The 15,549-nt window shown below is 34.2% G+C and overlaps 1 protein-coding gene across 1 annotated transcript; it reads right to left on the bottom strand.

The window, feature by feature from the left end:
* Positions 1 to 414: 414 nt before the first annotated feature.
* On the bottom strand, positions 415 to 15,140 carry LOC139771566 (uncharacterized). The gene is given in 5 exon segments (XM_071704433.1): positions 415 to 3,203; positions 3,820 to 6,755; positions 6,758 to 7,228; positions 7,231 to 14,412; positions 14,683 to 15,140. Coding segments are annotated over 3 exon segments (7,356 nt in total). The 5' UTR covers positions 13,799 to 14,412; positions 14,683 to 15,140; the 3' UTR covers positions 415 to 3,203; positions 3,820 to 6,438.
* Between the last annotated feature and the right edge of the window lie 409 nt (positions 15,141 to 15,549).

Below are 15,549 nucleotides of genomic sequence, written 5' to 3'. Positions count from 1 at the left end.
AATTTTTGAAAAAATGGTTGCAATACTTTCCACTACATTAAGTGGCTTAATAATAAATAATTTTTCAAAAGATTTGTATGCATTTCTTTAATATAATAGTAGAAATAGAGAACTTAGAATATGCAAATAGCCAAATACATTTTCTGCTAATACAGAAATTATCATATGCTTTTAAAGTGCTTAAATCACTACTTTTTCTTAAAGTAATTTAAACATTTCATATGTATATGCTTTACAAAACAGCGTTTTAATAAATATACACAAATATTATGCATTTAAGCAAATGCATTTTCTTCAGTTATTGGCATATTGCAATATTCGTAATTATCTATTCCCATATTAACGGAAATATTTTTATCAATAGATGAATTTTTCAAGCATATCCGTTTCGTGTTTTAAGTATGATGCATCAAATATATAAAATATTTATTATTATTATTTTTAAAGTACTACATTCTAATATTGATATATAATAATTCAGACAGCTATACAAAATTGAACTTGTATCTAAGGTAACGCATAAACTTTTTAAATCAATATTTCTTAAACCTATTACAGTCTCATGTAAAATATTTAATAAACAAGAACTATCAAAAGTAGAATTTAAAAAAATATGCCAATGGTAGTTTCTAAAATTGGCATATACCTCTAACTAGCATTATAACTACATTTCATGCAAGTATATTTAAACCTTGTTCAATATACATCTTATCTAACCACAAATCTTGAAAATCTAAAACTCTATTTCTTGTTGAATTACAAAATAAATGTGCTTTTAAAGACATTTCGTCTAAACATAAAATATAATACTTATCAATTTCTTTTCATATTTTAGTTTTAATTTTTAATACTTTAAATGCGCTACATTATAAATACCTGGAGTTAGATAAAAGGTATGTGTAATCGTTCTTATGTTACAGGATTAGACAGGCAGAATAATTTAAAAACCGCTAAATCTTTACATGCTTTAGGTCCTAAAGAAATATAAAGATTATGTTGTTTGAAAATAGAACTATTCTACCTTTGGCATTTACTTCAAACAGACATGCTTGCACCTACAAAATAGAACCCCGCATTAAATCAATGGGAAATAGCTTTCTGTCAAATGAGTTAAAATTTTAATATGTCGTAATTTAGGGCATTCTAATTAAAAGTCTCAATAGACAAAATCGAAAATGGACCATTTCAGTGTTATTGACCCTAAGAGCGTATGTATCTAACTGATGATACAGCAAGTTTCCTTACATTTCGGAAGCGTATTAAATGTTTATGTGTGTAATATTTGCAAATTCTTGAACACGCGCACACTCCCACACCCCCACATATACAACACATGTACACATAAAAAATATCTATCGTACATGGGGGGAGGGGGTTGCTCATATGTATAAAATAATGAATGCATAGTATGACATGTAAGTACATACGTATTTGTGCGTTCAAGAATATATGAGTGTAGTTTATAAAGCGTGTGTGCCGAGTAAGCCAATTAATTAAGCCAAAAAGGCCGCAGAAATCTTGCTGACGTGCAAGTAAATATGTTCTGAAAAGAACAGATTAAAGTGCCATTATCGACGTGAAACCGTACGAAAAAGCAACAAAGCGGCCAACTCATGCTTCTATAAAAGCCGGCACTTGCGAATATGTGTGCGAGTAACGCCTGGGAAAACCCGGCCGACGTCACGTCGCGGTGCCCGACAGGCTCGCACGAGAGCGGTTCCTGAAAACGCACAACCCGTGGAACGAGGTCTAGCTCTGTTGCGCGCTGAATCTCGAGCATCTATACATAGATATATTCTTGTATGTGTGTGTGAGGAGATGTGTAGGAGCGTGTGTATTCAAGAATCTTATACACATATATAAACATTTATATACATGCAAATATTATACACATATAAACATTTGATGAACTTCCGAAGTGTAAGGAAATCTTTACTATATTATCAGTCGGATACGCTTTAGGGTCAATAACACCGAAACAGTCCATTTTCGAGGGTTGTGCCCATGGAGACTTTTAATCAAAATAAAAACATAAACATTTTCAGCCTATTTGACCGAAAGCCATTTCCCATTCATTTAGTTGCAAGGTTCTTTGCCGTTGCTTGTGGAAAAAATTTATCTATTGCCATATATAATAAATTCATATCTACTTTCGCATTATCTTTCTTCTTCAACATGAATTTTGTTTTTTCTTACTTTTTTTCAGCTTATTTTAATTTCCTTTGAATTTGACGTTTCCTTGGTGACTTTGTTGATAATGTCAACGATACTTGTACATTTATATCTTTTTTCTTTCTTCTCAATATTGATGTAATTTATCTTGTAATTATAACATTTTATAAGTAGCAAAACTTATTTTTATAATATGAGACAGTTTTATATATAAACATACTTAAAAAATTATCGTTTTCCTTATCCAGTAATTAGTCTCCCAAGGAAATCGTAATATTTGTATTTGTTGATGCTTCTGTATGTATTTTATAGAGGAAAGTCCCCTATTATGAGACAGGATCCTAATAAGAGATATGTTAAGCTAAAAGGCCCTATATAGGCCCCATCTGTTGATCCCACCATGAAAAAACTCCGCCATCTCATATTAGGATCCTATCTCATAATAGGGGACTTTCCTCTATATTGGCTAATAGATCTATAATATTCAAATAACTAATCCAACTAAATTATTTTGTTACAGAAATATGCAATAATGTGCTGTAAAATGTTCATGGAAAGATAACACTGTAAAAATTTAAGAATAATTCATATATATAAATATATATATATATATAAATTATTTTATCTTTACAGTATTATATAATATGTAATATATATAATGTTAAATATATATATACATATATATATATATATATATATATATGTTAATTATAGGCATATATATTTACATATATCAATATTATTGTGAGTGATCTTGGCAGTCGCGATATAGTCAGTCACACTTGTTTCGCTCCGTTGACGGCGTGGGAATACTGGATCATCCCAATTCGCGATTCGCCGTTGGTTTCGGTAGGTTTGCTGGGGTCGGTGCGAATGGTTGTGCCGCCTGATTCCGTTCGGAAGAGCGTGACTCAGTGTTGCTCCAGGGCTGGTTGAACTGAATTCTATTCCGACGGGTTGTCGCGCAACAATTTTTCGATAACCGCTTCTTGAATGTACACGTGGCGATACTACTTGTGCCTGTGCAGTCCCTAGAGAAATAATATATGCAAGATATGTAGAAGGTATACACAATTTATGCACAGCAAAAAAAGAAGTATTAAATCAAGACATATACATAAATTGCGTTAAACGAAGAAAACTTGTTTGAAGGTATTTATATAGTTTAATCAAGAAAAAAAGTTGAAATAAAAAGTTGAAATTCTTATAAGATTATAGATTCTTGCTTATATACAAGTATATAAGTCTTCATTTAACACTTTTTTTTTCTGTGTATGAGTATATAGAGTTCTGTATATGTATATCAAATATGTGTTTCCTATCCAAGGTCTGTGTGTATTTGGATATTCATGAATAATATACCAATTAATATAGTTAAGACTATATTTAATGTAGATTCATCACAAAAAAAGTGGATCAAAATCGGTGAAAAGTCAATCGTGTTCTCTCCTTGCCAGTGAAAACTAAATTCAGTTATATATAAATTTCAAGTTATCTTTAAAAAGGCGTAGAGTATCCCACACTTCCTCTATATATATATTCAATCTGTGTATACACACGATCGAATATACTTAAATTGAATCTCTATATACGGATAGCACAATACTACACAGACTAAATATACAAGATAAACAAATTTCTGTATACCTTTTAAATATCCATTTCCTCTAGGAGTTCCTGAGGTCTAAGATGACCGGGGAGATAATGCGGCGTATTTCTTTCTAGCTCCATATATTTCGGCGTGAATTGTGTGTCGAATCCTGTCTGCTTTCAGACCAGAGATAGCGAGTGCAGGTCTCGTTTCTACACCCATTCCTCGATGTGAGGCTGCCAATCTCGCCAGCAAATTGTAGCGCAGGTTAACTAAATCTTTATAAACTCGTACGTCTCTTCCAATCCATGGCGGTGTGTAGTGGTGTAGCGGTCCCGGTCTTGGTGTTTTCCGCTCGGGCATCTCAATTCATCCCCATTGATTGAAGAAGGCGGGCATGTAGCCGGTGACATCGTGCATCGCAGTGTTATAGACTAACTGCAGCTCGGAAAATCGTTCGTCCCAGGTCTTATAGTTTTTTTCTGTACGTATTGTGATCATGATGTTGCAATTGGTGCATTCGACCGGAATACAACGGGGCGTGTGCTGGTGTAAAGCATTGATGTATCCTGAATCCTTGTAGCAAATCGGCAAATTGTCTGGACCGTAGATGCGTACAATGTGCGACCGTGTGCGTACGCGTGCTGGAACGCGGCAAAAGCGGTACTGCTATTTAATCGGCACGTTCATCTAAACTTGGATGACATGTTGCAACCAGTCCGTAAGCTCTCGGACTTCTTCGAATTTCGTAAACTCTACTCGCAGAACTTGCTGCAGACATTCTTCTTCCGACTAATGTCTTTTTCGACCGAGGTACGACCGCTTTTTCCTTGGCCCAAGTGGCATTTCCTGGCAGCGGATGGTATTCCTTGTTAATATGCCATCTTTGCCGCATTGGGAGCAAAACCAACGCGGGATTCGCTGGCAATCGAAGCGCGTATACTGACTTGCATCATAGGCGGCTACGGCAACCGGTGATTTCTGTGTTGTTGTTTGTCGGGATTTGGTACGTGCTTCTATGTACTCGAACTCTTCGGTGCGACGAAATATGTTTCCCGCTCGCCTTATGATCTCCTGTTGAATGTATTTTATATCTCGGATGCATGTTGTTGTATGTTGACTTTCTTCCTCCAAGAATCCGGTAGCCGACGCTACATAGCGATAATATCGATGGCAAATTTGTGATAAGATTTGTCCAGCAGCTGTAACCTGGCCTGACCTGGATCCCATCTTTATCCTGCTTATAATATTTATCGTGATCCATTGTAGTGGTTACGGTTAATTATTCTTCCTCCAAATATGTCTTCTATGATTCTTATTATAAAAAACAGTACGACCAAATATCACGTCAAATAAGATACCAGATTAGGTTCAACCAAGTTCTCAGGTCTTTTAATACAGCTGCACGTAGTCTTTTCACCTGATAATTACAAAAAATTGCTTAATTTGTCAACAATTTCTCGCAACGAATGCTTCTGGCCGACACGCCGGTCGGGCAAAAACTATCCTGTGCTAAACGTTACTCGAATGCACAAGCTTCATTGTCGGGAATAATCTTGATTGGTCTATTATATAGTATTTGATCAAGTCTCTCCTGTTGTGCATTTCACATACTCAGAATAAAATTAGCCAATACTCAGCAAAACCCACGTTAACGGCATCAACCCACGTAAAAGCCCGTTCCGGAAATCAAGCATCAAGCGAGAAATTATTCATGCATCAAAATAAAAAAATATGGCAAATTTATTCCACCGTCAAATTATATTGGCGTGAACGATCTATTACTATTTTTGTCAAAACAAAGCAAGAAGAAAAGTAACTGGCTAACAAATTGTACAAAGATAACTCAAGCGTTTTGGCACTGTGATTTAAAACAGCACAAACGTGAAAGATTAATTCTTTTCATCGTAATTAAATCATGGTTGCAAAAGGTGTTGCCTGTCGTAGTCCTGACATTCCTACACGTTATCAATTATGATACACCACAATCGCAAGCTAACTATACCCATCGTACAGACATGACTGCACACGCTGAAAGATATGCATCATTTTTTATCAAACTTCAAAATAAAAGAAAACTGCTTGCAATTTGTCAAAACAGGAAAGCCAAAATTATAATGCACAATTTAAAGAAAGCAGCAATTGAAAGACCTTTAAATGGCCAACAGCACTGGAAACTAAATATGGTAAGAAAAAATATACTTTTAAAGAAAAAAAAAGCAAAGTGATACAAAAGGTACACCCTTCTATTATTTTAGAAATTCAATTATGAAAAATAAAAAAATAACCTGAAAAGTGGATGAACTAGACAAAACTTAATTTGATAGTAAATAAAGAATTAATAGGTTTTCATTCACCCAGTTCCAACTATTCCAAATAAAGATGTTATTATACCAAAAAATATTAAATTTTTGGAACGCGTATCATAGCACATTCATTACTCCTTATATCTAAAAAAAAAAATTCTTACATGACTTAGAGCATAAAGTTACTATTAAGGTAGGCAGTATGGTATAAAGTCCTTCTCATAACAGAGAAAACAATTAAAGAATAACAGTATCAACCGCATCTCCAAAGGATAAGGATATTTTACATACTCTATTTTTGATAGCAAATTGATGCCGAATTTCTTTAAAATCATTAACTTAGGTTACGTAATATTTCAACAGCATTCATTAAAGTTTTAAGCTGTTAACTCCTCTCTCTATATTGACAACTTGTTGATTTTTATCTGGCTTTTTAAGCATTTCTAATAATTTACTCGCAACATTCTTGTGTCTATTAACTATAGCAACTTGTAATAACGTATTTCCTTGATTATTACGAGCATTTGTTACAACTACAAACTCATCAGGTTTTATCGCTTTTAATTTGCTAATCATTTCAAGGTTACCATCCTTCGCATCTTTAAACAATTCTTCAACTAGTTTCAGTAAGTCATTAACATTTTGGTCCTTAGAAAGATCAAGCGGTGCTTTACCTTCATTATTTTTATGTTATAAATCGCACCTCGCATTAATAAGAACTTAGTAACATCCAAAAAACCATTCTTGGCTGCAACATGAAGCGATGTCGCACCGCTAGCAGCGGTTTTAGCATTGATGAAATCGTTTAATTTATCATGACTTACATGTTGTAATAAAACTTCAACAATTTCTTTGTAACCTTTAGAAGTAGCAGTGTGTAATGGTGTATTACCTTTATTAGTAACTCGAGTAACATCAGCTCCGTTTTCTAGTAAGATGTTCACAACACTTGCCTGGCCACTGCTAACAGCGTAATGTAACGGTGTTCTTCCATCAACGTCTTTATCATTGGCATCAACTCCATCTTCTAATAGACGCTTAACGACTTGTATATCACCATTACTAGCAGCAATGTTAATGTCTTTCTGCAGATACTCGAGAATTTCCAATCGTTCGTCACCTTTAAACTTAAGTACAAAATTAATATGTTCTATATTTTTAAAATATCTGAAACAATGGGATGACTTGGTCCAAAAACAGCTTTGATTGGATTAAAACATTCTTTGTAGGCTTTAAGTGCATCAATGGATTTACCTTGACAATAAAGTGCATTTGCCATGCTGTATTGAGTTTGCAGGGTATTAGGATTATTTGGTCCTAAAACACGTTTCTGGATATCAAAAACTTCTTGAAAAGCTTTCAAGGCTTTCTGATATTTTTTTTGATTGAGAAACATTGCAGCAATGTTATATAACGTTCCCAAAGTACTCGAATGATTAATACCAAAAACTACTTTCTTCTTCTCGTAAACCTCTTTATAAACTTTCAATGCCTCTTCAAACTTACCTTGGTCAACCAGAATCTTTGCTACATTATTTTCAATACACACAACTGTTGAGTGATTTGCACCTAATATATTTTTTTTTCTTTCAAGAGCTGTTCTATTGATATTTAACGCTTCTTCGTGTTTGCCTTGTTCCTCTAATACGATTGCCATGTGACAGTAAGTTTCTAATGTATCTGAATGATTTGGTCCTAATAATTCTTCTTGTTTTGGACAAACTTCTTGATAAATATTAAAAGCTTCTTCATTCCTTCCAAGCCTATACAGCACTAAAGCAATTGTACTCCTTGTACTTAAAGTATTCTTGTCATTCAAACCCAATATTTCCTTCTGTTTCTGGAAAATTTCTTCAAATGTATTTAAAGCTTCTTGATAAGCCCCTTGTGTGTATGATACTTTACCAATGAACATCTGAATATCTAAAGTGCCAGGATTATCTGACCCTAGTATTTCTTTTCTTTTTTCATATGAGCTTTTAAACAAACTTAAAGCACTCTGATTATCACCTTGATTGAGAAGCAATTCACCCATTTTAAACTGAATGGATGCATCATTTTGTGATACCTCTTTTAACTGTTCGACTTTTGAGAAGTTACTATGCACTGCAGCAACTACTAACGTTTTGTTTTCTCTATCGCAAGCATTCATTATTGCTCTTACTGTATCAATATCCTTTATCTTGTTAAGATCATTAATAACTTGAGAATTATCATTTTTAACATGTTTAAATGAGTCACTCAGTAATTTAAATAAACTAGTTATACATTTGTCTACAGCAAAATCTGATGGTGTTTTACCATCATCAGAAACTGCATTATACACTGCACGATTAGATAATAGGAGCTTTACAATTTTTAAGTGAGAGAACTTAGCAGCATAATGTAGAGGCGTAAACCCATCATTATTAACTGCATTAGGATCAGCTTTGTTTTGTAATAGAATATTGACAATCCTATCATAACCTTTCCACGCAGCATAATGTAATGATGTTCCATTAATATTTTTGGCGTTAACGATCGCACCTCTTTTAATGTAATTCTCAACTTCTGAAGAACCATTACGTTTTACAGCCTCAAACAATTTTTCAGTTACCGTTAATAGATCGATAACGCTTTCGTCATCCGACATTTCTAAAGGACTTGTAGAAGAATTGTCAACAGCGTTATAAACTGCTCCATTTTTTAATAAAACTTCAATAAAGTCTCTATAACCGAAATTAGCAGCAACATGCATAGGAGTTAAACCATTAGCATCTTTAGCATTAACGTCAGCGCCTTGTGATATCAAGTACTTCGTAACTTCTAAATGACCTTTTATTGCAGCATAGTGTAGTAATGTCTGATTAGCTATACCAGGATCATTAATACTTAATCCCTTACTAAGGAAAAATTCTACAGTATCTTTATAACCTTCTCTGGCTGCAATATGTATAGGTTTTGAGCCAAAAATATTTTTAGCATTTACATCAGATCCCTTATCTACCAAATATTTTATCGTCTCTAAGTTACTTTCTTCTGAAGCAACATGCAATATCGTATAATCATCGTTACGTTTAGAAACAATATCTATTTTCTTGTATTGCATTAACAATTTAACTACTTGTAAATGACCACGTGCCACTGCTAATTCGTCAGGTGTTCTATCGTCATTATTCTTAACATTAATATTTGCTTTATTATCCAGCAAAACTTTTACAACATTATCATGACCATTTACTGCTGCCAGATGTAATGGTGTAACATTTTCTGTAGATTTAACGTTGACGTTAGCTCCACCTGCTATTAAAATCTCAACGATTTCCTCATAACCCTCCTGCGCTGCAAAACATAATGGTGTTAGATTATCAGAAGTTATGGCATCAACATCAGCTCCTCTTGCTATCAGAGCATTCACTACATCCGTATGACCTCTACCAGCAGCCCAATGTAATAAATCAGCATTTGCAGAATCTTTCATATCAACATAGGTTTTTTCTAGCAAAATTTCTACAATATCACTGTATCCAGCAAGAACTGCTAGTGACAAACATTTAATGCCTTCTGCGTTAACATTAGCCCCACTTGCTATAAGAACTTCCACGATTTGCCTGTAATTACATTTTATAGCAGAAAGCAATGGTGTCATGTTACCGCTCTTAACATTAACACTGGCTCCATTTGCTGCCAGAATCTCAACGATTTCTTTATTACCTGCTTGCACGGCTATATGTAATGGAGTATTATCTGCAAAATCTCTTGCATCAATTTGGGCTTTATTTCTTATTAAAAGGTTAACAATACCTTTGTGGCCTTCTACAACAGCAGTGTGTAATGGAGTAAAACCATTAATAGCTCTAGTGTTTACATTAGCTTTGTGTTTTATTAGAAAACCGATAGTATCTTCACGGCCGCTAAGAGTAGCAAAATGCAATGGTGTCATACCACTATGAAATTTAGCATTAACCTTAGGTGTATCTTTTATTAAAAGATCAATACCGTCTTGAGCTTTAGCCTCAATCTCAGCTTCACTTTTTATTAAAAGATCAATAATGTCTGTGTGGCCGTTCAGAGCAGCTGCATGCAATGGTGTCATACCACCATGAGATTTAACATTAACATTAGCTTTATTTTTTATTAGAAGATTAATAATGTCTCTGTGGCCTCCCATTGCAGCTGCATGTAATGGCGTTAAATTAGTAGTGGTTTTGGCATTAATTTTTGCTCCATTTTTTATTAAAACTTCAGCAACTTCTTTATGACCACCATCTGCCGAGCAGTATAACGGTGTAGAATTATCTTGAGCCCTAGCACAAATGTCCACACCATGTTTAAGTAAAGCAACAACCATTCCTAGATGACCAAACGCGGCAGCAAGATGCAACGGAGTATAACTTGTAACAGTGGCAATACTAGCGTCGGCTTTATTCTTCAGTAGAGCTTTAACAATTCCCTCATGCCCATCTTTTGCCGCAAACAGCAAAGGTGTATTATTGTAGAATTCGTTGACAGCATTAACATTAGCTCCATGCTTCAATAGAATATTCACTATCGACTCATGACCGTTTTCTACTGCATAGTGTAATGGTGTACAGCCAGTTATGATTCTAGCGTTAATATCAGCTCCTTTTAAAATTAAAGCATTTACTATTTCCAAATGGCCATATAACGCTGCTACATGTAACGGTGTCCAATCTTTATCATTTCTAACGTTAACGTCTGCCTTATTTTGAAGCAAGAAATTAACTAACTCTAGATGACCTCTCTCTATAGCAGCGTGCAACGGGGCATCACCACCAGTAGTTTCATTGATATCAACGTTCCTATCTTTTTTCAGTAAAATCTTAATCACATTGATATGATTATTATCTATTGCGTAGTGTAAAGGTGAAAAACCATCTTTATCTTGGGCACTAATATTCGCTTTATTTTTTAATAAAAATTCTATAGTATCCTTGTGACCATATTGAGCAGCAACATGTAACGGAGTTCTGTTTCTCTTATCCAGCTCATTAACACATAAACCTGCTTTTACAAAAAATTCTACAATATTTTTCCTTCCATGGGCAGCAGCAATATGCAATGGGCTTTGACCATTAATATCTTTCACATTAACGTTTAAATTTTTATCAAGAATGAATTTTATAACTTCAAGACTGGGTCCCTTAGCAGCAAGATGTAACGTGGTCCAAGAATTAACACTTCTAGCATTAATATCTGCTCCTCTTTTTAGAACATCCTTTAAGCTTTCTAAATTTCCTTCTTCCAAAGCAGTAAACATTCTTTCCTGATTAGTAATAGTATCTAAGTCTTGATTGTATTTCTCTCTCAACTTGAAAGAATTATCGCTTACCAACTTGCCAATCCTTTTCTTGCTTTTTATTATATTTCCTTCAGTAAGTTTTTTAGCGTTCAAAACAACTGCTATTGAAGGATCAGATAACAAAACGTCAACTAAAGCATTATCATGCGCTAAATGATTACGTAAACATTTTCCAGTTAATAAAGGAGTGTTATCGTCTAAAAAAAGTAGATTATTTTCCAAGTAATGCTCTGAGGTATCTAAAATTGACATGATATCTAGTACAAGCATTTCTACTAGTGTTTGTAATTTTTTATCATTCTTAAAGAAAGGTAATTTTTCAATTAATTGATCACTCAATGCGTTATTACTTAAAATACTTTTCAGTTCAGATAGCTTCAAAGTAAGCTGGTTATTATATTCTTCTTCTGTTATATCGTAAGTCTTCCTTTGTTTATATGTAGAACTAAACGAACCGTTCTCATTCAACATTCCTCTTAATTTCTTAATCCATCTGATATCACTTGTTCCAAATTGAGGAATATAAAAAAAAATTTCGCAAATTAATGTGTTTACTCTAGCAAAATTGTCATCTCGTATTCTTGATTTAACACTACGAAAAATTTTCATTACCAACTCAGAAATTTCGTTAAGACTATGAGGCTTTATTTTCGAAGTCATATTCTCTAATGTTCGTTTAGCAAAAAATTTCGTTCCTTCAATAACGTTGTAGTCAAACTTAAGATTTTCACTCAAACTGATTAAGCCCTTTAATAATTTATATCCTGTAATATAATCAGTTTTGATATTTTCTGACCGAGTTTCTGCATAACTGATTATGTTATTAATTTTATTAAACAACTCATTTTCATAATTCGTCTTTTCAGTTATACAATCGTTTAATTTTTTTATGAGTTTTTCAAGTTTTTCGTATTCCATCATTTTAAAATTTTCCGATATCATTTCATCCAATTTAACATTACTAAATATTTCAGCAATTTCTTTTATCTCGCCTAAGCTCTCACTATCAGCAATTTTTTTTAGCAGCATTCTGATCGTTCTAATTTTTTTACTGTAAAGAATAGCAGTAATTACAATATCGATTCTTTTAGTATCATTTTGTACACCGGTAAAAAAACTAACATCTGTATTTTCCTCAATTTCTGTTCTCTTGGAGAGTGAATAAGCATGTGATAGCGAATTACGTAAATCTATAATTATTTCTCTTGTGTTTTTCGGTAACGATAATAGCAAAAGCTCACTTGTAGTATTAGATAACTTTGGAGATTCTAGAGTGTTTTTTAAATGCTCACCGATAATCTGTAAAACTCTTGTAATAATTAACTGTCCTTCCCTTTTTTTAGGATCAGCCGATAACGCCAACTTTATATAATCACTTATTTTCATTAAAGAATGGATATCCCTAATTTGTTGATAATCGTCATACAACTCTTCAAATTGAGGATAACTGCTAATAATCTCGGCAACAACTTTCTCGCGTTTTAACTTTGGAAAATCAGCAAATTTACCAATGTTCACACTTCCTATATTATCTTTTATATCTTCAAGTTTCTTTGCAAAATTTTCTAAGTGATTTAGTATTTTGCTTTTATTCAGCGTAGCATTATAAAATAGATTAATTTCTTGTCGTTTTGTGTGAGAGGAAACAAAACTGACTAAACAAAACTCCATTTCTTCCCACGGTAATCTATCATAGGTTGAGTTCAACTGCCGCTTTAATATATAAATATTTTGGGCGATAAATTTTGCTACAAATAAAGCCCTTTTATCTATTTTTTCCGCGTTTGAGTAATCTGTCTTTAACAAGTTAATGTTTTGAAGTGTTAATTCAATCCGTTCTCTGATATTATTAAGATAATTCTTCACATTTTTATCTTTTCGAGAACCATTAGAGAAGAAACGGAGGTTTACTAACTTATTTTCAACAAAAATTTCCATTTCGGCTGATAATGGTACGTCCTTTAATTTTAATTCTTCATAAGCTCTTGAAAGTATTGTATCCAATTCCCCTAAATAAACAGCAAAATATTTACCTGGCCATTTACTAATGAGTGTATCAAGAAGCTCAACATTGCATGAACGTATAGCATAATAAAAGGCATTATGGCACGTTTCATCTTCATCATCTGGCAGTATAGTGTTTCTTCCAGTAACAATAGACAGATTATTTAGAATTTTACCGTCACTATCAAATAGATACTCTAAAATTTTTACTTTATTATGTTTGCAAGCTAAGATAACTAAATTAGTGCTTCTAACAGGGTTGCTGGCATTATAATAGTCTCTCAAAGTTATTTCATCTTCTGCGTTACTTATGTTGTCAATTAAATTACATAATTTTTTTAAGCTATCAATATTATCCTCTGATACTGCCTTTTCAAGTTGAGTTAGAACTTGGGGATAAAGTTCTCTTGCTTGTTTCTCCATTTTTTGTATTCTGTTATAAATTCCTCTTTAAATTTAGAAGCGATAAAAGCTATAGCTGTCAAAAATCAGTTTGTTTTTGTGTGTCCTTCTCTCTATAAACTTCTCTAACAATAAGATCCAATTATTCCAGCAGTAGGATGACAAAATTTATTTAAAATGGCACGAATAAAGAAATACTTCTTGACACATGTCTAAGTAAGCTAAAAGCTATGCTAATATGTTTTTAGATAATATTGGAAGTGACACAGAGAAGAATCAACCACAGGTCAAAAGCATAAAAACAGGCCAGTAACGTTCTATTGGTCTGCAATACGCTAAAGGATGTAAATTTGTCTTGTATTTTTCGCAATGTAAATTTCAAATTAGTTAAGTCTGTGTTTTTTAAACTAAAGTTATGACTGAACGGACGTTATAAAAAATAAACAAAATTGATTCAGTCCTTATGGTTACTTGATTTCACCATCAAGAAGAATTCCTCTGATTGATAATCTTTTCTTCCTTTGTTACAGGTGCCGACGTCTCAGACTCAGCTGCTCACTCCATTAGGATCGACTTATATCTCGTATAGATTGTTCTCAGCAACAGGTAAGTATTCCTCACAGTAGACAGTTATTCTACGCAACAGAGAACCGTTATTAATTTAGTTTCAGATATCAACGACACCCGGAATAGCAGCGAGGTGCAAAAGGAAAAAAAGGTTCAAACAACTCGTACCATATTCACTTACAATAGAACGTTTTATATGAATCATCTCTGGCTCGCTCGTACAGACACCACACTCGCACTCGCCGGGCCATGCACACTCAAATGTTTCGTATATGACTCGCGGTGTACTCGGAAGTTATTCGCAATTTCGCGTATCAACACGCAATTGTAACAAATACCTGTAAGTAATTCGACGTAAGTCGGCTGGTAACACGTTGCAACAAGTCTCTCGCAATTCGGTACAAATTGTTTTTCCCGGCAAGTGGCTTTTCTTTGTTCTTAATCGCAATCACTATTTCGAGTCCTTGCAGTAGCCCCGACACACACACGTGTCACAGGCCTATTAAGACGTAATAGCGTCGCTCGGTGTTCGGGGCGCCTTCGATATTACACGTTGTCGCGCGACACCGTCTCTGTCGGCGAGATTCACGTCCGCTCGCTGCGATTCCCGGGCAATAACCTTTATTCTTCAATTGCTTATTCACAATTACGTTTAACTGACTACTAACGCACATACGTTCTGCCGGCAAACAACCAAGATCCAAGATCTCGCGTGCACGTAACGCACATCAAAAGGAAAGACTACGTGAAACCCGGCTCGAAGTCTATTGATCTATTGGCTCCTGCACTCCTGCGTACAGGACGTGGAATCGCGGAAACGCTTGTCTCGCGGGAAGAGACGACGCGACAGCCAATAAACTTCTTCGTCTTACGAAAAACGGCACGTTGATTGGCTACCGCGTCCCTTCTCGCTGCGCGGCAAACGTTTCCGCGTCCTGTGCGCAGGAACCATATGCGCTCGTCACTTCGGTGACTTTGACGAACTTTGAGCGGTGGATTTCGATGATTTCGAATCTTGAATCTCGAATCTCGGATTGACGAGTTGACGATGCGCGACGTTATTTATTGTTGATTTATTAATTCTCTTCTACCAGATTTTGATATACTGACAATTATGCTGTTATAAATATGAAATTTATAAATATAAAAATATTAAAAACTATAAATGTAATGAAATAAATATTTGTAAGCATAAAATTTGAAAT

The sequence above is a fragment of the Temnothorax nylanderi genome, unplaced genomic scaffold (genome assembly GCF_030848795.1).
Source record: "Temnothorax nylanderi isolate EJ_2023f unplaced genomic scaffold, tnyl_v1.0 TNYL_tig0041_pilon, whole genome shotgun sequence".
NCBI classification, from domain to species: domain Eukaryota; kingdom Metazoa; phylum Arthropoda; class Insecta; order Hymenoptera; family Formicidae; genus Temnothorax; species Temnothorax nylanderi.
Note: the sequence above shows the minus strand (reverse complement) of the source record. Positions and strands in the feature narration are given on the sequence as shown.